This window comes from Schistocerca gregaria, chromosome 2 (genome assembly GCF_023897955.1).
Source record: "Schistocerca gregaria isolate iqSchGreg1 chromosome 2, iqSchGreg1.2, whole genome shotgun sequence".
Lineage (NCBI taxonomy): Eukaryota > Metazoa > Arthropoda > Insecta > Orthoptera > Acrididae > Schistocerca > Schistocerca gregaria.
The window spans coordinates 919,887,323-919,909,434 of NC_064921.1; the positions used below are offsets into that span (position 1 = coordinate 919,887,323).

The 22,112-nt window shown below is 39.6% G+C and overlaps 1 protein-coding gene across 2 annotated transcripts in view; it reads left to right on the top strand.

Moving 5' to 3' along the window:
- Positions 1–22,112, top strand: part of LOC126335353 (arginyl-tRNA--protein transferase 1) — a 147,197-nt gene that overhangs the window by 854 nt on the left and 124,231 nt on the right. For both annotated transcript variants that reach the window (XM_049998539.1, XM_049998540.1), the window contains exon 3: positions 4,110–4,255. In XM_049998539.1, the coding sequence (XP_049854496.1) occupies positions 4,110–4,255 (146 nt within the window). The remainder of the gene's footprint in view (positions 1–4,109; positions 4,256–22,112) is intronic.

A 22,112-nucleotide genomic window follows, 5' to 3' on the forward strand; every position in this document is an offset into this window, starting at 1 on the left:
GGATTTTAAAAAAGTCATAATAAAGAATGTGGAAAACGTTGTATTATCATTTAAAAAAATAAAAACTGTGCTAGGTGGTGTGGCATACATACTAAAGTGACTAAAACAGTGTGTGGCATAATAGCACCTCCTCTTACTAAAATATCCAACCATTCTTTTGAACAGGTATGCTTTCCTGATGTTTTGAAGTATGCCGAAGTCAGAAATCTGTTGAGGAAAGGGTCGAGGGGAGACCTGGGGAAACTATTGGCGTATTTTTGTTTCCAGTTCTGTGAACAGTGTTAGAGAAAGTAGCCGCAAACCAGATCAAAAACTTTATTGTAAAAAATGATATTATTACAACTGACCATTTTGAATGTCAACCAGGAAGAAACACTCTGAATGCAGTGAACAACTTTACTGAAATATTAGCAAACCATTGGATCAGAGGAGTAAAGTTGCAGGTATCTTCTGTGATCTCTCAAAAGCATTTGACTCCATGAACCATGACTTACTAATCTACAAATTATACAAATACAGGGTTGAGGACAATGCTCTAAATTGGCTAACATTATACTTACACAACCATAAACAAAGGGTAACTATCATATCAGATGCAGTGAATTATTATTCTAAACCCATAAATGTAAATTCCCCATCAGTTCTGTTTCTAGATGTTTTGATTGAAGATGACAATGCAGAAAAAATTCCAAGCTCCACTGTAAGCACACTGTATACCTTAGAAAACACGCTCCAGTTAAATGAATTGAAACTTGAATTGAATACTTCATTAGATGTGGAATAATTTTCTGGGCAAGTTCAAGTACTGTATCTCGAATACTGAATCTGCTTAAGAAAATTGTCCGATACATGTGTACTGCACAGCAAACAGTCTTGTCACCCATTATTTTGAAAAATACACGTCCTAAATGTTCCCGTAATGTACACTTATGAAATTATAATCTTCCTAGATAGCAGATAAAAATTATTTGACGAGAATCATTTTAACCATACATATAACATGAGAAATAAAAATAAGTTTATGCTGTGCACACACCAGTTGAAATTATATGCACAGACTTCACAGTATATGGGGATGACAATATATAACAAGTTAATGGCCAAAAATCTATTTAATATGAAGCTAGAAATTTTAAAAATGAGGCTACAGCAAATTCTAAGGGAGAAATGTTGCTATTAAATAGAATAATTCATAGAGGATGAAATGATAATTTGAATAAGGGGTAATTAAGGGTTACATTTTATTGTACATATATATAACAAAATTTGAGAAGGAAAGTTGCTACTCAACATATAGTGGAGATGCTGAGTCGTGATAGGCACAACAAAAAGTTTCACACAATTATACCTTTTGGACCTTAATGCTTTTGTCAGCAATTGCTGAAAACAATTTGGATCTTTGCACGACACAGATCGTCGTACGTATATGTTATAGTTGTGAAATGTACACTCTTAACGGTTTGTGAACTGCAGAGCTCCACATGATTTTTAGCCATTATTAACAGAGTAGTGTCCATTACCAACAGGAAGTGTGGCTATTTCCAAGCTGTAATGTGTACCCACAGTGCTCTGTGTACTGCAGATATCCACATTGTTTTTTACCAGTATAAAGATTTTATACTTGGCAGACATGACATTTGATTTAGATATGCAAAGTATGTGCCACTGATGATGGACTATTTGCCCAAATGTCAGTCTAGCAAATAAGTGCAGCTCATTGTGTTCAGCAAAATGTTGCTTAACAATATTCTACAGAGGTGTGCATAAATGTTTTGTAAGTAGTCTTCTTTGTAGATTGATTACACATATTTAATTTCCTATTAGTGAACCAAAGTGTGCCACCTGCTTTGCCTACAACTTGGCCTATGTGATCATTTCATTTTGTGTTTGAACAAATTGTTACCCCTGGATGAGTGTATGAATTGACTGACTCCAGTTGCAGCTAATTGATATTTTAGTCACAGAACACTTTTTTTTTTTCATCATACAATATTTCACATTAGATAACTGCATCATCTGCAGAAAAGTGTGGATTAACAAAAATGATCTCATCCATATCATTACTACACAAAATGAGCATAAGTGACCCTACACGGTTCCCTGGGGAATGCTTGAAGTTACTTCTACACCAGTTGATGACTCTCCGTCCAAGATAACAACCTACATCCTCCATACAAAGAAATCTTCAATCAAATCACAAATTTTGTTTGATATCCCATATGATAACACTTATTATTTCAGAAGGCAAGAAATACTGCATCTACCTGGCTGCCTGTGTCCATAGCTTTTCGAACGTAATCTGAGAAAAGCACAAGTCGGGTTTCCCATGGCTCAGGTTTCTGGAATCCATGGAGGTTGACATGCAGGAGGTCATTCTGTTTGGAATACCTAATTATGTTTGATTTTAGAATATGTTCTAAGATTCAGTAGTTTGTAGATCACTTCTTTTGCACTAACATACAAGGGTGTGAGCTGTGCATTTTACTAACTACTTTTACAGTTTAAAAAATTTTGCTTTGTGGGTGTCCACAGCCTGAGTATGTTTTGAAAATGAAAATATGGTCAAGTGGGCTGTGATCTATTCATTGTCCATGCTTTTAGCCAATTTCAGCCATGGGTTATTTTCAAGCACATGTTCTACGCTTCATTTTATTGAAGCATGAAGCTTAAAACATGTGCTTGAAAATGACCCATAGTTGAAATTGGACAATTCCCTGCACAATAAACAGATTACAGTCTGCTTGACCACATTTTAACTCTCAAAATACTTTTATGGTTAATAATGGGGCTAAATCACTGACAAATTATGTAGATAATCCATTAGGGGTTCCATTGGGCTCATCAAGATTTGTTCAACTCTAGCCATTTTATCTGTGTCACAGTAAACCAGTCATCATTGCACTGTTGCAAAATTTAAACTGGGACAGTACTCATGGATGTTCCTGTGTAAAGGAACATTTGAAAATGGAGTTCAGCATTTCTGCTTTTCATTTCCTTCCCTCATATTCGTTTTTCCAAGAGTGTCTGGACACTAGCTTCAAAATCGCTAATTGCCTTTACATTTGACCAGAATTTCTTTGGCTTTTGTGAGACGTCTTTTGATAAGGTTCTGCTGTGGTAATTGTTAAAGGCTTCACACGTAGCACTTCTGACAGCCAAACACATTTCTTTTATCATTTCTCTGTCTGCAGCTCAGTGCTTCATTTTATACCTGTTATTCAGTAGTCATTATTCCTTGTAGAGTTTATACACAGCAATCAATATACCTCCCATTATGAACTGTTATCTAGGTTCATATGTATGTAGTGCTGATCCATGTATTATAACAACAAATTTTATTCTATTGCGAATCCTATTACTTACAATTCAGTGGTGACATTCAGTCGTAAAATTTCGGGAATATGATGTAATTGGATAGATAAAAAAATCTACTCACCAACTAGTGGCATAAATACACACATATTAAGGTATTGAAATTTGCAAGTTTTTGGAGCCAGTGGCTTCTTCTTCTGACACAAGGGTTGAAGGGAGAGAAGAGGGGTGAAGGAAAAGGACTGGTGAGATTTAGCAAATGCCATGGTAAGTTTCCCCTGATCCGCAGTTCTGGGTAACTTTCCCCACTTTGTAAATCTCACTAGTCCTTTTTCTTTCACCTGTCTTCCTTTCCCTTCAACCCTTCTGCCAGAGGAAGGAGCCACTGGCTTGTAAAGCTTGCAATCTTCAATACCTTCACGTGTGTTCTGCTGCTGCTGGTCGTGGTGAAAAAGAGAGAGAGAGAGAGAGAGAGAGAGAGAGAATGTATGTGGGAAGGGGGAGAGGCTGTCCTTTGCATAGTTTGCACTACCCTTCTATGTATTTATTTTGTCTACTTTGACGTAGCATCGTTTTTTCCTTTCTGTTTTTCTTTGTAACTTAGTATGTATAAAAATTGATTTTGAAACTCTGAAAAATCATTGTTTACTTTTATTTTTTAATTAGTCACAATGATAACATCTGGTGGTTCATAGAATATCTTATGTTTGCAGTTCGCTGTGTTCTCTCCATTATAGCCTGTTTGTCTAATTGTTTTTGTATTTTCTTTTAATAGTTTTGTTTGTTGTAAACTTCAGATGTGAAGCCTTGGAATTTAAAATATCCAAGTCACAGAAGAAGGTAATCAAACGATTTAATCGTTTTCTGGCTCATGGTTTGTCCAAATCAAATGATGATGCCTTATCTCTTGAAGGATCAGAAGCTTCAGATGACCAAATTCAAGGTACTACATTAATTAGTTAAATGTTCGTAAATCATTTTAAGATGATGTAGAATTTGTTTGGTTCACAGGCTGAAATAGTTTGTTTTTTGGTACAGTTAGTTACTATTTGTATCTGCTTGCAACCAGTATAAGGGAAAGTAAATAAAGTAGAGAAAAAGACTGTAGTTTAATCATTAGATCATAAAGACAATATGTTTAGAGCCCCTACCAGAACAACAGATTGTATATGAGGCTTGGAACTTTAATAGTGGCAACTATTTATTTACAGCTCGTACAAAATAGATACATGTTTCAAAGTTTTACTGACCTTCAAAGTAGTCACCAGCATTGTGTATAACCTGTTGCCAGTCACGTGGAAGTTGTAGGATACTCTTAGCAGTGCCAGTTGTGTTGACAGTTCGAGCAGCGTGGTCTATTGTGCGACAAATTTGTAGCAATTCTGAAGCAAATGCTGTTCATTTTTGGAACACAACCTAGGACCAGCTTAAGAGACAGAAGTGATGACGTTTTCTGCAGAACCTGACCATCATTTTGCAGGACAATGCTCAAGCACGTACAGTGCAAGCTGTTACTGATTTGTTTGACTGATGGTGTTGCTAAGTGATATACCACCTACTGGACTCCCCTGGCTTAAGCCCTCGTGAGTTCACCCCTATTTCTAAACTGAAGGAAACACTTCTCGGCATTCGCTTCAGAACTGCTATAAATTCGTCGGGCAATAGACCGCGCCGCTCCAGCTGTCAACACAACTGGTACTGCTATGAGTATCCTACAACTTCCACATTGCTGGCACCGTGTTATACGCAATGTTGGTGACTACTTTGAAGGTGAGGAAAACTTTGAAATACGTATCAGTTTTGTACAAGTGTAAATAAATAGTTACCAATATTTAAGTTCCAACCCTCGTATAATGGCTGATTAAAGATGAAAACATATGTATTGGATATCTGCTGCCAAGTTAAGGGCTTACTGCCAAGCTGATCTTCAAAGTAAAGAGCACATGTCAGCAGGACACAAACAGATGAAGGAATACACATGAAGAAGAAGGAGAAACCAGTGTAGACATGAACTATTTGAATATGTTACTCATTAGAATTGCCAGTAATATCAATGACACTAACTGCAGAGAGGACAGAATAAGTAAAGCTCATCAACATCTAATTTAACTGGAAGTAGAGAGAGATTTAATCAGGACGTGAAACAGAAATCAACAGCATTTGACAAACTCACAGGCAGTGATAACAAAACAATAGAAGTGCATGCATAGACCAAATACTGTCTGTCATTTAGACTGGAAACAAGATGCCAGATTGTTTTAAAGCAACCGTTCAAAGTCAGAAGGTGACAAACAGGAAAGTCATTACAGTGTTGCCTCAAGAAGACACTGTCACTTTACTTTTATAAATGAAATTCGTTGAGTAAGATCCCAATTGATTAAGCAATTTGAGTTGCTAGATCTTATTTTGAACAAGGCAGGTAATTGTAAGGGATCCGTGATCCCACGAACATAGATACTAGTATCCGACGCCCAGGTCGATAGTAGACAGGAGTCGATTGTCAAGCGCAACAGGATGCAGTGAGACCTATTGTCGAGGGCAGAGTAGCACTAGAGAGTGTCGAGTGAGAAGTAGTGTTGGAGAGACGGGCAAGAATGGTGGTCGCATGAGTTGTAAACGATAAAATTTACCGGAGTATGACGAGTGAGCACGTCCCCCTGATCGTCGTGGGGTTGACCTTCATTAATACCGATTCACGAGTGATATGAAACAGAAAGTGACAAGTGCCGAATTACGTGTTTCGCGTCAACCGCGTCGGCCAGCAACAACCATGGATTGCAGAGAGGATTGTTGTGAGTGTTAACCATCAGCATTGCGTGTGACGAAGTACTGAAAATCGGCAACCAATAAAACATATAACTGTGATTAGACGTTTAAGGCGAAGGTAGCAACTGCCTCAGAATTTGTGTGTTATTATAGAAAATACAATACAGTGTGTACATTGCAACCTTCGTGGTCCTTAATAATAGACGAACTTTCAATCATTCCACTATTCAATCTCAGAATAGCTGCACTCAGCTGAAATGCCCCCGAAACCACAGCTGTAAAGCCGATAGCCTTTCTTCCATTAAGCACAGGGTCATATAATCATAGTAATTAACTGTTTGGCGGCTACAGTAAATTACATAAAACCCAATAAAGAATTTAATCGGGGGTATTTCATAATGGAAATATTTAACTTATGGTTTCTACTTCTTCTTCTTCTTCTTCTTTCTCAACAGGTCTATTAACAAGCATGTTTAAGCCACTAAGAGAGTTTTATGCTTTTATTTCTGTATTTTGTTCTTTCTTCAATTTTTCATTTATCTGTGCTAATTTTATGTATGTCTTCATGCATTTCCGTAATTTGATTTACATTTCTATTTTTCAAAATGCTGTATACTTTTGTCATTCTGTGATGACTTAATTTCTGCATGTGCCCCCCCCCCCCCCCCCCAAAAAAAAAAAGGTCTTATTTTCCTAATTTCAGATTTTATTTTTTCTGTGGGATTGTATACTTCTGTGTTTCTACTGTTGTTCTATTTTCTAACATTTCCTTCACAATCTTTCCTTAGTTTTCCAGATTTTTGCATTTGCTTTTAATACAGCATCATTAAATTATTGTCACTCTCTTCAAATGTACTAGAAAAGATAACATAAATAGGCTAGGGAAGACCTATCTGTAGTAGTAATGTTAGAGTAGATGCATGGGAGTACAGGAAGGCCTCTTACTTTGAAATAGAAAATGGCCTAATAGAATAGTTTGGAGTAATGTAATCTATGCAGAAAGAATTTTTTTTTGTTCTTACCTTGTTTCATCATGGCTGTGGAGAAAATAATTAAGACCTTTGAATGAGATTGAGAATGGTTAGACCTCTGATGATGCCATTATGTTAAAGAAAATTGAGGAGACAGTACAGAAGAAGCCTCAGATGTTGAAAATTTTTATCTAAAAATCAGTGCATTTAACAGTATTAATGGCACTTACAGAGGAGGTGGAGGAGGAGGATGGGGAGGAGTTCCAAACTTAATTCTGGAAGGAACAAGGCTTGAATCAATTTCAAAGAATCTTTGGAGTTTCACATCAAATGACAACAATGTAAAGCATAAGTTCTCAATAGAATACATACTTTCTGCTTATCCTTGCTTGAGGATTTAAAATATAGGAAAAAAAAATTATAACAGCCAAAATAAAATTCATCAGAAGCAAGATCTGATGGATGTAAAATATAAAATAGGCAATGAAAATGTAAAGTACATGGAATAGAGGCGTTTTACAGGTACAACTCCAGTGACAGGACCAGAATTATAATAAAGAATGCAAGTGCAGAAGGACCCTACTTTTATGTAGAAGTAGTTTTTAAAAAAGCCCAAGATAAGAAAACATTGGCTAGAATCATAAAAACAGATGTTTTATTATAAATCTCATATTACCATTTGCATTTTTAATACTTTGTGTGATTATTACTATAGAAATTTAAAAACAGAATAACTTGTGCACTGCACAGTAGTTGAGTACATACTCCTTTCAGTAACCTATCTACAATACAAAACTAGGAGGGAGGTGTGATTTAGCCATTTTATTTCCCTAGGTCAATGGCCCCTTTTTCTGTCTCTCCACACTTAGTCTCTTCCGGATTCTTAGTCTCTAATGTCGGTGGGTGACATACAGACGGTTGAACTTGTTCTTCATTTCCTCCAAGAAGGTGGTTTCTCTTCCCAGATCTAATATTTTAAACTGCTTTTGGGGAAAGGTCAGGGTGATTAGGGTTGGAGTGCTCTTACTGCATATTCTGCCCAGGAGGTCCTTGACCTTACCTCATCCACTGCACATCCTGGTCGTCCCCTGCTAATCTGTTGTACTTTCAGATGCAGTTAGCCTCTCCTCCTATGTACTCATTCACTGTTTTAGGATAACACTCTGATCTAAGAGAGATCTTAAGAATTCCTTGTCCTTGATACAAGCTGATATAGAAATCTATTGCTCTCATTATATCTCTCAACTTACTTTATTATTGTCTGTCCTATTGGTGTTCATTACATTGTTAGCCTTTTCCCTTTCACTGTTGTGGTTATCCTTGCCACCTGTCTTGAAAGAATTGTCTGTACAACAGTCCAACCCATTTGCTTTTATATCTCATGCAATTATTTCTCATAGCTGGAATCCATATTGCTTTCATTGCCTCTGTTTTACCACTTCTACATATTATTACAGTTTGATCAAATTTCTGGCATATGTCACTAACTTGAGGGGAACAAGGCACTGCTCACCTTACTGTTTCTTCCCTTAAACCTAATCAGTCAGTTATCAGATTCTATCATAAAGCCTTGCCACACACTCACAGTTCTTGCAAAAACGCTGTTGCAGCTCTGTTGCAAAAGCAAATTATGTCATTTAAATTGGCTTGTGTGCTCTTGATAATACAGGAACAGCTAAATTAAGAAATTGCATAAAGATTGTACCCAACATTCCTGAATGTGAGTCACAAAAAGTTGTTGCTCTGTTATACTCTGATGATGATTATATGAAGACTGCAGGAAGGATTAACTCAGGTTTGCTAAGTCTTGGTCATTACACTCTAAAATGTCAAAATCTCCAAATAACACCCACAAGGCTGCGTAAAACACAATATTTAACTAATGCTCAACAATGTCGATACTATGTTGATTATGATGATCTACAGTGACAGCTACAGCAAAAATGAAAGTTTCTTTAAATTCTGAGACTTGTAAATGTTGGCAGCCCTACAGCCAGGCAACTGGAGCAAGTTTTGGTGTTCTCGTAAAGATAAGTCATTTTAGGTTATAAAAACATTTAGTTTAGTACTGATTACATGGTAAATAGGTGTATCAGTGTGCTTTTTAAGCATACCATTAAAGGTTTCATTTTTCTTTACATAATATAGCAGAAAATGTGAAAAGATCATACAGTTGGGTTACAGTCGTATTTTCTGTTTGCGTTTTGCCGCAGCAAATCTATAGAATTTCATTTAACTGTTCTTTGCTCTCTCCAGCAATTTAATAGTAGTTTACCTCTTCCTTATTTGACTCACATTTCCAGAAAGTAGCGTAAAGTTTAAGTTGTTGTTTCAGAAACTTTGCACTCTTGTTTTTGTTTACATACAGGCCAAATTTGTGGAATCATAATTTTGTGTTTATCTGTAATTTAACTGACTTATTCTTAATAAACTATTACGTTTATCACGAGTGAAAAGTGCGTGACTTCCCATAGAATTGTTAGGTCAGGGCTTCGGTGTGACGGGTGCTATAGTTTTTTCCGTGTGGGTGACTGTAGTGACATGGGAATAGGGGAAGTAAATGAGACTCATCAGTGGTTTTGTAGGATATGTAGTAGAGATAGGAAAATACTAGAACAGGAGGGGAAAATTGCCGCCCTTCAGGCTGAGTTAGACAAGGCCAGGGGAGATCCTGACAGCTTAAGGAGGGAGAAGGGTGAAGAGAGGTGGGAAGTGGCAACAGGCAACAGGAGGAACAGGCCTAGAACTTTGTGTGACAGCTTTGTGGTGAGAGTGGAGAATAGATTTGACCTGTTGCCTCAGTTAGAAGCTGGTGAGCCTCAAGCAGTTGCAGGTGTAGACAGGGCACAACAAACTTTCAGCAGCAAATTGAAAAGTAAGATTGTAGGGAAATCAGTAAAGAGAAAGGAAGTATTGTTGTTAGGTAGTTCCCATGGAAGATGTGTTGGCCAACTTTTGCAGAATACCAGGTCACCAATTTTTTTTTTAAACTAGTGCTGGTCTTGAGCAAGTGGCAGAGGATTTAGGATCACTTTGCAAAGATTACACTAAGGAAGACACCGTGGTTATAGTGGGTGGACCAGGTAATAGTATTGACAGATATCCTGGGTACAGTATAGAGTGTGACCTGGCAAAGATTGCTTCAGCATCGAAGCATACTAGTTTTGAGTTTGTATCTGTTCTTTGGTGCCATGACCGACCTCATTTGAACTCTTCTGTCAAGAGAGTTAATTTGGAGCTGGAACGGTTGCTTATGTCGGGTGCAGGGTCGCGCATTGGTGTGGTTCCTGTTGATTCTCTCAATAGGTGGGATTATACTAGGCATGGCCTTCACCTCAACAGGAAAGGGAAGGGTAAACTGGCTGGGAAAATAGCAGGAAAGTTAAAGTGGGGAGGCACTGTAGTGAGTGATAAAATACCAGTGGTTATAGGCTTCAGAAAAGACACTTTTTTAGGGCAGGGAGGACAGAAAGAAACCGAGTTTAAAGAGTTTAGGATTGAGACACGCCTTCAATTTGAGAAAGAAACCAAATACCATAATTCTAGCTTATTACATCAGCATAGACAGCTATTGGTTAAGAATTTTCAACAATCAGCAGATATTTCAACTCTACACAATTTTAACTCAGTCAATGTGAAATGTTAGCTATCTTTATGGCATCAGAATATTCGAGGACTCAGAAATAAAATTAATGAATTAATTATCTGCATAGATGAATTAGAGTTCTCAAACCCATAATCTGCCTATCTGAAGATCATATTATCACTGGTATAGAACTTTTTAAGTGTTCGGGATTTAGGTTAGCATCTCACTTTTGTAGAGCAGAAATGGAGAAAGGAGGAGTTGTCACATTCATCAGGAACTGTCATAAATTTAAAAACATAGACATTCATAAATTTTGCCTAGAACAGTATATGGAAGCATGTGTAACAGAAGTAGAATTTCACAAAAAATCCTTCATAATATTAAGTGTGTATCGAGCACCTGCAGGTAACTTTAATTTGTTCATAAACCACCTTGAAGCTGTACTGGCTCATTTAACAACCAAAAACAAAGAAATAGTGGTTGCTGGTGACTTCAGTGCAGATTTCCTTAAAGACTCTCCCAATAAGAACTTATTTGAGTTAGTAACACTATCATTCAACTTAATTCCCATTGTAAAGTTCCCCACTAGGGTATCCAAATGCTCACAAACAGCCATTGATAATATCTTTATAGAAAAGTCCAATAAACAAAATTATATTACAAAACCAATAGTCAGTGGCCTCTAAGACCAAGACATACAGTTCCTTCTGTCAAATGTTAATACTGAACAGGATATAAAACCTGTTAAATCTAAGCTCAAGAGGGTAATCAATAAGCCAAAAATTGATTATTTTAGGACACTCCTCAGAGACATTCACTGGAGTTATGTTTACAGTGGTCATGGCATGAATGAAAAATCTAATACTTTTGCTAATAAAGTCCTTACCTTATTTGAACACAGTTTTCCCCTGAAACTAACCAAAGTTAGAGCAAAGTCTACAAAGAAGCCATGGATTAATCAAGGAATAGAGGTATCTTGTAAAACAAAAAGAAAACTGTATCTATCAATCCGAGACAGTTCTGATGTTGATGCTATAGCACCAAGAAATACTGCATTAAAGACTGTAATTCTTACGTCAAAGCAAATAGATTACAAGGAAAAGGTAGTCATATCAGATAACAAAATAAAGACAATATGGGATATAGTGAAGGAGGAGACCGGTAGAACCAAACATGAAGAGGGACAAATAGCATTAAGACTAAATGATACATTGGCGACAGATGTGTATAGTGTTGCAGAACTTTTTAGCAAACATTTTATAACTGTTACTGAAAAGATGGAGTTCAGGTTCTGTAGGTGCTGCTATGGAATACCTCAGACCAGGCATTTCAAGTAACTTCCATAATATGAATTTTACCCTCACTACCCGAGCAGAAGTAACGTCCATCATAGAATCTTTAAAATCAGAAACATCCAGCGAGTATGATGAAATATCAACAAAGTTAATTAAAGAATGTGATCCTGAGTTAAGTAACATATTTAGATATCTGTATAACCAGACGTTTATCAGTGGAATATTTCCTAAATGGTTGAAATATGCTGAAGTTAAGCCACTGTTTAAGAAGGGAGATAAAGAAATAGCATCAAATTTCCATCCAATTTCCCTTTTGCCAGCATTCCCAAAAATTTTAGAAAAGGTAATGTACAATCAGGATTATAACCATCTTATCACAAATAACATACGGCCAAAGATGTAGCTCGGATTTATAAAGGGTTCTGATATTGAGAAGGCTATCTACACTTACAGTTAAAATGTACTTAATTAATTAGACAAAAAATTGCAGGCAACTGGTATATTTTGTGATCTGTCAAAGGCATTTGATTGTGTTAATCACAATATCCTTTCAAGTAAATTAGAATGTTATGGTATAACAAGAAATGCTGCAAAATGGTTCAAGTCTTATATCTCTGGCAGGAAACAAGGGGTGTTATTAGGAAAGACACATGTATTAAGCTATCAGGCATTATCCAACTGGGAACTAATTACATGTGGGGTCCCACTAGGTTCCACCTTAGGGCCCTTACTTTTTTCTTGTTTATACCAATGTTCTTTCATCAGTAACATTACCATATGCCAAGTTTGTTTTGTTTGCCGATGATACAAACATTGCAATAAATAGCAAATCAAGTGTAGTCTTAGAAAATTCACCTATTAAAATTGTGGACATTAATCACTGGCTCCTAGCCAATTATTTGTCACTAAACTTTGAAAAAACGTACTACATGCAGTGCAGAACTTGTAAGGGGTGTCCCACGAGTATATGCCTAACATACGATGACAAGCAGATAGAAGAAGTGGACGGTGATAAATTCTTGAGATTACAGCTTGATAAGAAATTCAACTGGGAGGAGCACACCACAGAACTGCTGAAGTGTCTTAACAAATCTCTATTTGCAATGTGAACTGTGTCAGACATACGGGATATAAAAATGAAAAAGCTGGCATTCTGTGCTTACTTTCATTCCATAATGTCATATGGGATTATTTTTTGGGGTAATTCATCAAACCAAGCTAAAGTTTTCTGGGCACAAACATGTGCAATAAGAGTTATATGTGGTGGGAACTGTGCAATAGTTACTAACAAAGAGATAGAGGGGCTGGCCAGTACTTACCTCAGCTCAGTACAGCCGATAGAAACACAAAAAACAACCGAAAATTTAAGTTCCTAGCTTTCGGAATAAATGTTCCTTCATCAGGGAGGAGAGAGGGGAAAGAAAGGGAAGAAGGGAAAGTGGATTTAGTTACTCACAACCCAGGTTATGAAGCAACAGGGAAAGGAAAACAGGGAAGGTAGCAAGGATGGAGGCATGGTTGTCAGAGGGAAGCCAAAGATATTCTGCTGTAGGTACTGTGCCAGCTTCAAACCAAAGAGGATGCATACAGAAGTAAAGAGGTGTATAGTATAAAGGTGTAGGATGAAAAGATGCATGAATGGCTAAAGAGGAAAGGGAAAGAGGAGAAGACTGAAAAGTAAATGGGAGTGAGGTTGTTTAACGTAGGTTCAGTCCAGGGGGATGGCGGGATGAAAGGATGTGCTGGAGTGCAAGTTCCCATCTCCGCAGTTCAGAGGGACTGGTGTTGGGTGGGAGAAGCCAAATGGCACATACGGTGTAGCAGGTTCCTAGGTCCCTAGAATTATGCTGGAGGGCATGCTCCGCTACTGGGTATTGGACATCTCCTAGGCGGACAGTTCGTCTGTGTCCGTTCATGCGCTCAGCCAGTTTAGTTGTTGTCATACCAATGTAAAAGGCTGTGCAGTGCAGGCATGTCAGCTGATAAATGACATGTGTAGTTTCACACGTGCCCCTGCCTTGAATTGTGTATGTTTTACCAGTAGCGGGGCTGGAGTAGGTGGTTGTGGGGGGGGGGGGGGGGGGATGCATGGGGCAGGTTTTGCAGCGGGGTCGGTTACAGGGGTAGGAACTGCTGGGTAGAGAAGGTAGTCTGGGAATATTGTAGGGTTTAACAAGGATGTTACGGAGGTAATTAGCTAGAACTGTGCAATAAGAGTTATATGTGGTGGGAACTCAAGAACATACTGCAGAAGTCTGTTTAGGGAGCTAGGGATACTAACTACTGCTTCCCAATATATTTCCTCCTTAATGAAATTTGTCACTAAAAATATATCACTTTTTCAAGCCAACAGCTCAGTTCATGGAATCAGTACTAGAAATAAGAATAATCTTCACAAGGATTTAAAGTCACTTAGCCTTGTACAAAAAGGTGTGCATTATTCAGGAACACACAATTTTATCTCACGAAATAAGCGTAAAACGAAAAAACTACAAAGAACTAAACTTGTCTAGCTTGAGGGGGGAAACCAGATGGCACTATGGTTGGCCTGCTAGATGGTGCTGCCATAGGTCAAACAGATATCATCTGCATTTTTTAAAATAGGAACTCCCATTTTTTATTCGTGTAGTACGTAAAGAAATATGAATGTTTTAGTTGGGCCACTTTTTTCGCTTTGTGATATATGGCGCTGTAAGAGTCACAAACATAAGGCTCACAATTTTAGATGAACAGTCGGTAACAGGTAGGTTCTGTAAATTAAAATACAGAATGTAGGTACATTTGAACATTTTATTTTGGCTGTTCCAATGTGATACATGTACCTTTGTGAACTTACAATTTCTGAGAATGCATGCTGTTACAGCGTGATTACCTGTAAATACCACATTAATGCAATGAATGCTTAAAATGATGTCCGTCAACCTCAATGCATTTGGCAATATGTGTAACAACATTCCTCTCAACAGCGAGTAGTTCGCCTTCCGTAATGTTCGCACATGCATTGACAATGCGCTGATGCTTGTTGTCAGGCATTGTCGGTGGATCACGATAGCAAATATCCTTCAACTTTCCCTCAGAAAGAAATCCGGGAACATCAGATCCGGTGAACGTGCAGGCAATGGTATGGTGCTGCGACGACCAATCCACCTGTCATGAAATATGCTATTCAGTACCGCTTCAAACGCACACGAGCTTTGTGCTGGAAGTACATCACCATTCTGTCATGCAGTGAAGCATTTTGTAGTAACATCGGTAGAACATTAATTAGGAAATCAGCATACATTGTACGATTTAGATTGCCATCGATAAAATGAGGGCCAATTATCCTTCCTCCCATAATGCCACACCATTCATCAACCCGCCAAGGTTGCTGATGTTCCACTCGTCACAGCCATCGTGGATTTTCTGTTGCCCAATATCGCATATTATGCCGGTTTACATTACCACTGTTGGTGAATGATGCTTTGTAGCTTAATAGACGCATACAAAAAATCTGTCATTGTCCCATAATTTCTCTTGTGCCCAGCGGCAGAACTGTACACGACATTCAAAATAATCGCCATGCAATTCCCGGTGCATAGAAATATGGTACAGGTGCAATCAATGTTGATGTAGCATTCTCAGCAGTGATGTTTTTGAGATTCCCATTTCTCGCGCAAATTGTCTGCTACTGATGTGCGGATTAGCTACGACAGCTGCTAAAACACATACTTGGACATCATCATTTGTTGCAAGTCGTGTTTGACGTTTCACATGTGGCTGAACACTTCCTGTTTCCTTAAATAACATAACTATCCGGCGAACGGTCCAGACACTTGGATGATGTCGTCCAGGATACCGAGCAGCATACATAGCACTTGCCCGTTGGGCATTTTGATCACAATAGCCATACATCAATCTGATATTGACCTTTTCCTCAATTGGTAAACAGTCCATTTTAACACGAGTAATGTATCACGAAGCAAATACCATCCGCACTGGCAGAATATTACGTGACACCACAACTTATACATTTGTGACTATTACAGCACCATCTATCACAAAGTGAAAAAAGTGATTTTACTAAAACATTAATATTTCTTTACATACTACACGAATATGTAATGAAAAATGGGGGTTCCTATTTTTAAAAAATACAGTTGATATCCGTTTGACTTATGGTAGTGCCAGCTAGCTAGCCAAACATAGTGCCCTCTGGTTTCCCCCTTCAAGCTAGATGAGTTCTCTTCTTTGTAGTTTTTTGGTTTGATGCTTATTTCGTGAGGTATTTGGCCCGGTCACTATCAATGGAACACCCTGTACATATATATTTGTTGTACATAAGTATTGTTGTAGTTCTATTATATGTTTATTACCTTATAAAAACATTTTTTTTAAAAAAAAATTTAAATTCAATGCATTAATGCGATCTTAGTAATTGAGTGTTTGTAAAATGATTCTTTCATATAGTGTTCATTTAAAAGAAATGACGATCATTCCGCTTGGGACCTGTGGTAGGTGTTGTGACTCGCCGAAGTTATAGCAATTGGCGATGAGGTAGTGATTTTTCTTTTCCATCTTTGACCCACATGTTTCCATGGCTACTTTAGAGCAACTATGCAAGGTCTCACAGAACAGCAAATGCTTCTCACAAATGCGATTCGTGATTTCGTTGCGGCATCATATCCGGGGCATCTCTCATCGTTGTCTCTACCTACTCTTCCTCCTTACAATGAGGCGGTGGAAGACTGGTCTGATTGCAGAAAACTTCTTCAACAGCACTTCTTGGCATTTCATGTCGCGGACGAACAAACATGTAAGTCTCTGTACCTTTCATGGATTTCACCTCAAATGTATCAGTTGTTGTTGCAATTGGCTCCTTTGAAAGATCCTGCGTGTTTGTCCTTTGCTGAAATGTGCTCACTTCTGTCCGTCTATTTTCAAAAGCAGAATCATGTGGTAGCCTCTCGTGTTGCCTTTTATCATTGTCAAAAACAACCAAATCAATCCTATCGTGCTTGGGCTGCTGAACTTCACGGCCTCAGTAGAAAGTGTCAATTTGTTACTGAAGTTCACAAAGAATCCTACGTCGATTTCATGGTACGGGATGCTATTATCCGATCGGCACCCGACAAAGAAGTTAGGCCATGTGCCCTTCAGTTGGCAAATCTTACTCTAGATGAAGTCCTGTCCAGCGCTCAGTCTTTTAAAATTTCTTGCGCCGCTGGAGCGCAAATACAGGCATGGGGCAACATTGGGGAAATACAACCTCTGTGTGATGTTGACAAAGCGTGTGGCACGTTCCCGCCGGCCGACGTGGGCGCAGTATGCTCCCAAGCACAGCCTCGGCCTAACCGTAAACAAACCTTTAAGAAACTGCAGCAAAACCCACAGCAACTTCCTTCATGTCCGCGGTGTTTTACGAAACATTCACGAGAAGATTGTCCACAACATTGGGCCGTGTATCACAAATGCAAAAAAAGGGGTCATGTGTCATTCGCTTGCAAATCCAATCACTTACATGATGTTCATGAACATGACGCTGATTCTGATTCTGTGTTGTCTGTCAATTGTACTTCTTCCCTTTCAGGGAAGTTATTCCTCACTGTCCAAATACTTGGTCGAGATGTTCGCATGCAGGTGGATACTGGTTCTGCTGCCACTATCATCAATTCTCAAACGTATCTTCAGTTGGGTTCTCCAATCCTGTCACCTGTCACTAGGCAATTATGAACTTACAATAAACAGAAGATTTATCTCTTGCGACAATTTGATGCTGAGGTATCTTACAAATCTGTCGTTCGCACTGTTCCCATATTTGTGGTTGACCATAGAAATGCGGAGAATCATTTTGGTTTTGATGCCTTTCGCGTTTTTGGTTTCTCCATAAATGAATCTGTCAATATTGTCTCTGATGCTATTCCCTATGCTCAATTTGATTCCTTGTCGATGACATTTTCGTCCCTTTTTTCTCCTGGGCTAGGCCGTGCAAACGACTTTGAAGCTCATATCACGCTCAAACCCACTGCTCGGCCTAAGTTTTTTCGGGCTCGGCCCATTCCTGTGGCCCTTTGTGATCAGGTCAAACGGGAGCTGCATCGCTTCCCTGCTTCAGGGGTCTTGCTTCCTGTCACTTCCAATGAGTGGTCTTCTCCTGTCGTTGTCGTTGCTAAGGCAAATGGTGATATTCATCTCTGTGGCGATTTCAAAGCCACTGTAAATGCTCAATGCCTTATTGACACTTACCCTATGCCTCGACCTGAAGAATTGTTCACTAAACTTGCTGGAGGCCAGTATATTTCTAAACTTGACCTGTCAGAAGCTTATCATCAACTTCCTCTCGACGCTGCTTCCCGGCAGTTTCTGGTCCTTAACACGCCTTTCGGCCTCTATCAGTACCAACTATTGCCATTTGGGGTTGCCAGTGCCCCTGCTCTCTTTCAGCGATTCTTGGAACAATTGTTGCTCACTATCCGTGGGTGTATAAATTACCAGGACGACATTGTTGTCACTGGCTCTACCACTGACAAACATCTTCAAAATCTCCACACACTTTTTCATGTCGTACAGAATGCCAGTCAAAATTTTTTTCAGGCATCTATCACGTACTTGGGGTTTCAACTCTTTCGGGATAGTATTCGTCTGCTTCAGCAAACTGTCGCTGCGATCGATGCCCTTCCTTGCCCTACATCTGTTGAGGAACTACATGCCTTCTTTGGGAAAATAGCATACTATCACAAGTTTTTACAGTCTGCTGCTTCGGTGGCTCAGCCGTTGCATTGCCTGTTGCATTGAAGACTATGCTGAAACAGGCCCCATGCCTGGCTACTTATCAACCTGGCCAACATCTTGTTCTTGCCACAGACGCCTCTCAATACGGGGTCAGTGCAGTGCAGTACTTGCGCACCGTTTTGCTGACGGTTCTGAACAACCCACTGCTTATGCCACCAAAACGCTCACGGATACCCAACAAAAGTATTGTCAAATTGAAAAAGAAGCTTTGGTCATTATTTATGCTCTTCATAAGTTTGTTGTTTATCTCTATGGATCCAAATTTCATCTTGTTACATCCATCACGTCACTTCCTGACAAGGCTACACCGCCTCCACCGCAGGGCTCTTTATTTGTCTCATTTCAATTATGAGATTCATTTCCAGCCGACAGCTCAACATGTGAATGCTGATGCACTGTCGCCTTCCCATGGGTCCTGATCTGACATTCGATAGGGACGAACTTTTATGTTTCCACCTGGATGTTGCCGAGCAGCGGGTTGTGGATGGGTTCCCCGTCACCGGGGACTGGCTGGCGGCTGCTACGGGTTCTGACCCTACCCTCTCCCAGGTTTTATGCTGTATTCAGAAGGATCGTCCATCCACTAAGACTTCTGATCCGTTGCAGAACTACTACGCTTTGTGTTACCGCCTCATGGCTAGGGATGGTGTTATCCTCCTTTCCACCGAAAATGCTTCACCGCGTGTTGTGGTACCTGCGCCTTTGCGTGCTTTGGTCTTGCGCCTCCTTCACCAAGGGCACTGGGGTGTCTCTCGCACAAAATCTCTGGCGCGCTGTCATGTGTACTGGTCAGGCATCGACTTTGAAATTGCACACATGGTCTCTGCCTGCGGCCCTTGTGCGTCTCAGGCCGCTGCCTCGAAGTCATCTTTGTCACCGTGGCCTTTGCCTGAGAAGCCCTGGGAGTGTATTCATACTGACTTTGGGGTACCTTTTTTAGGTACTTATTGGCTTCTCATTAGTGACGCCTATTCTAACTTTCCTTTCATTGTCCGTTGCACGTCGCCTACCACCGCGGCAACCACCAATGCTCTAGCTCGCATTTTCTCTTTGGAAGGCCTTCCTTCTACTCTTGTTACTGATAATGGTCCGCAATTTGCCTCTTCTGATTTTGCAGATTTTTGAGTCCATCACGGCGTCATGCATGTCATGGCCCCTCCGTTCCATCCACAGTCAAATGGTGGGGCTGAACGACTGGTCCGCACATTTAAGGCTCAGATGAGGAAACTCCTGACTTCTTCTGCTGCTGATGATGCGCTTCTCCAATTTCTGGCTTCTTGCCATTTCAACCCCCTGGGCGACCACAGCCCGGCTGAGCTCTTACGTGGCCAACAGCCCCGCACACTACTTCATCTTCTGCAGCCTCCCACCTCACAGCCACGGGTGCCTTCACTTGGTCGGTTCACCGCCGACGACCTTGTATGCGTACGGGGATATAGCAGGTGGCCAAAATGGAGTTCTGGCCACATCTTACGACTCCGTGGTCGACGCCTGTATGAAATCCAAATGGACACTGGTGTTGCAGTGCATCATTCGGACCAGCTTCGGCCTCGTGTGCTGGCGACGCCTGTTCCGGATGCCTCTACACCACCTTCGGCTCTACCTGACGCTCGGCATACTGGAATCTCTCGTTACTGACAGCACAGTCCTTTCACTATCATATTGGTGCCAGTACAAGAATTGACACCACCAAGAGACGTGCCCATGCAGGAACCAGATCACCATCATCTGGCGGAGCAACTCTACTCGCCTCCTTCTCCTACGGACACGGACACGGACACATCGTCCATGTCTCCTTTTATAACAACCGGACTTGCCACAACGGGCAGATTGGTGTACGGGGCCCCAGCAGATTCAACCCCCACGTCTCCTGTCATCTTGACCCGTTATCATCGGGGACACTTTCGTCCATACCGGAAGCCTCCTCCTCGAGACTTTACGGACAGTCAAACAACACCTATGGATGTTAGCAATCTACAGGCCACCTCCATCAAGACCTGTGCAAAAAATTCAAAGGGGGGAAAAGTGTTGTGACTCACTGATCTTTCAAAGTGCCGCTGCACAGTTACACGCATCCTCTATATGCAGCGCTGTCTGCCAGCCATACAGCAGCAGTGCCTCTAAGCGGCCAGCCAGCCAGCGGCCGCTAGACTTTGACTCAGTTATGATTTGACTGTTAAAGTGTACACACGTCTTACTCTGTTTACTTCATCTGTGACTTTCATGTATTGCATCTTCCTTGAAATATATTTGTTCAACTTGAAGTTATTACAGTAGGTAAATTAGTTATTTGTTTCAGTTGTAAATATTTGTCATGTATTATTGTTTTTCTGACATGTTCTACATCCTGGAGGACCTCCTCACTATGGATCAATTGGAATGAAAATAAATCTAATCTAATGGACTTGTAAATGTTAACACTTGCTCCAGAAATTTGACTGATACCACAACTGGCTTTTAAATTTATAGTACCAATTCGAATGTTAAAAAGAAGCTAGAAAAATTAAACAGTGTGTGATTAAGCTAATCCATTATGGATATTTAAGAACACTTGACTGTTTGTTCAATATAAATACATTTGTACAGTATGCAGTTTATGTTTGTAATGCATAAGAAGAAAGGTGGTGACTTAAAAAGCAGGACTTTAAACCTCTTTGAAGATAATGAATGTAGCCAAAATAAAAATGTGTCAGGTCGACTGTTATGTTTAAAAGCAGTAGAACCTTTAGCAAAATTTGTACTTAATAATCAGAGTTGATAATGCGACTCCTATACAAGCATTTTTATGTTTCTTATGCAAACTACACTTGTTTAGTTGATGGTTTGCACATTTTGACTGCAGTTTGAAAATCTACAAATCACACAAGAACCAGAATTCTGGCCTGAAAACATAAAAGTACATTGATTTTGTTTCCCAAGACGATCAATGGAAGAGGGAGCAGAGCTCAATTAAACTAAGAAGAAAACCAGAAGAGCAAGAAATAAAAGCAGTCTTGTTGAATACAGAGGGAATAAAAAGTGCTCTTAACCTAACACCAACAGACATTCTGCAAAACTCGGATCTTGCAATTCTAGTAGAAACCTACCTGATAGACAACTGGCAACATAAAGATTTCTACAATTATCACCTAATGGCAAAGAAGGGAGAAAGAGGATGACCCATGGGAGGAATATCTATCCTACTGAAACCCTGTATGACACCCTTAAAAAAATCATAAAACTAGAAAATAGTATGCTAGTAGAAGCAGCAAACATAAATATAATTGCAGCCTATTTTAAACCACACACAAATGCTGTAGAAATGATTGACAAAATAGTCACACTCATCAAACAATGCGACAGCAAACCCACCATTATTGCAGGCGATCTCAACTGCAGAATAGACACGGAAAACTATAAAACAAGACTAGT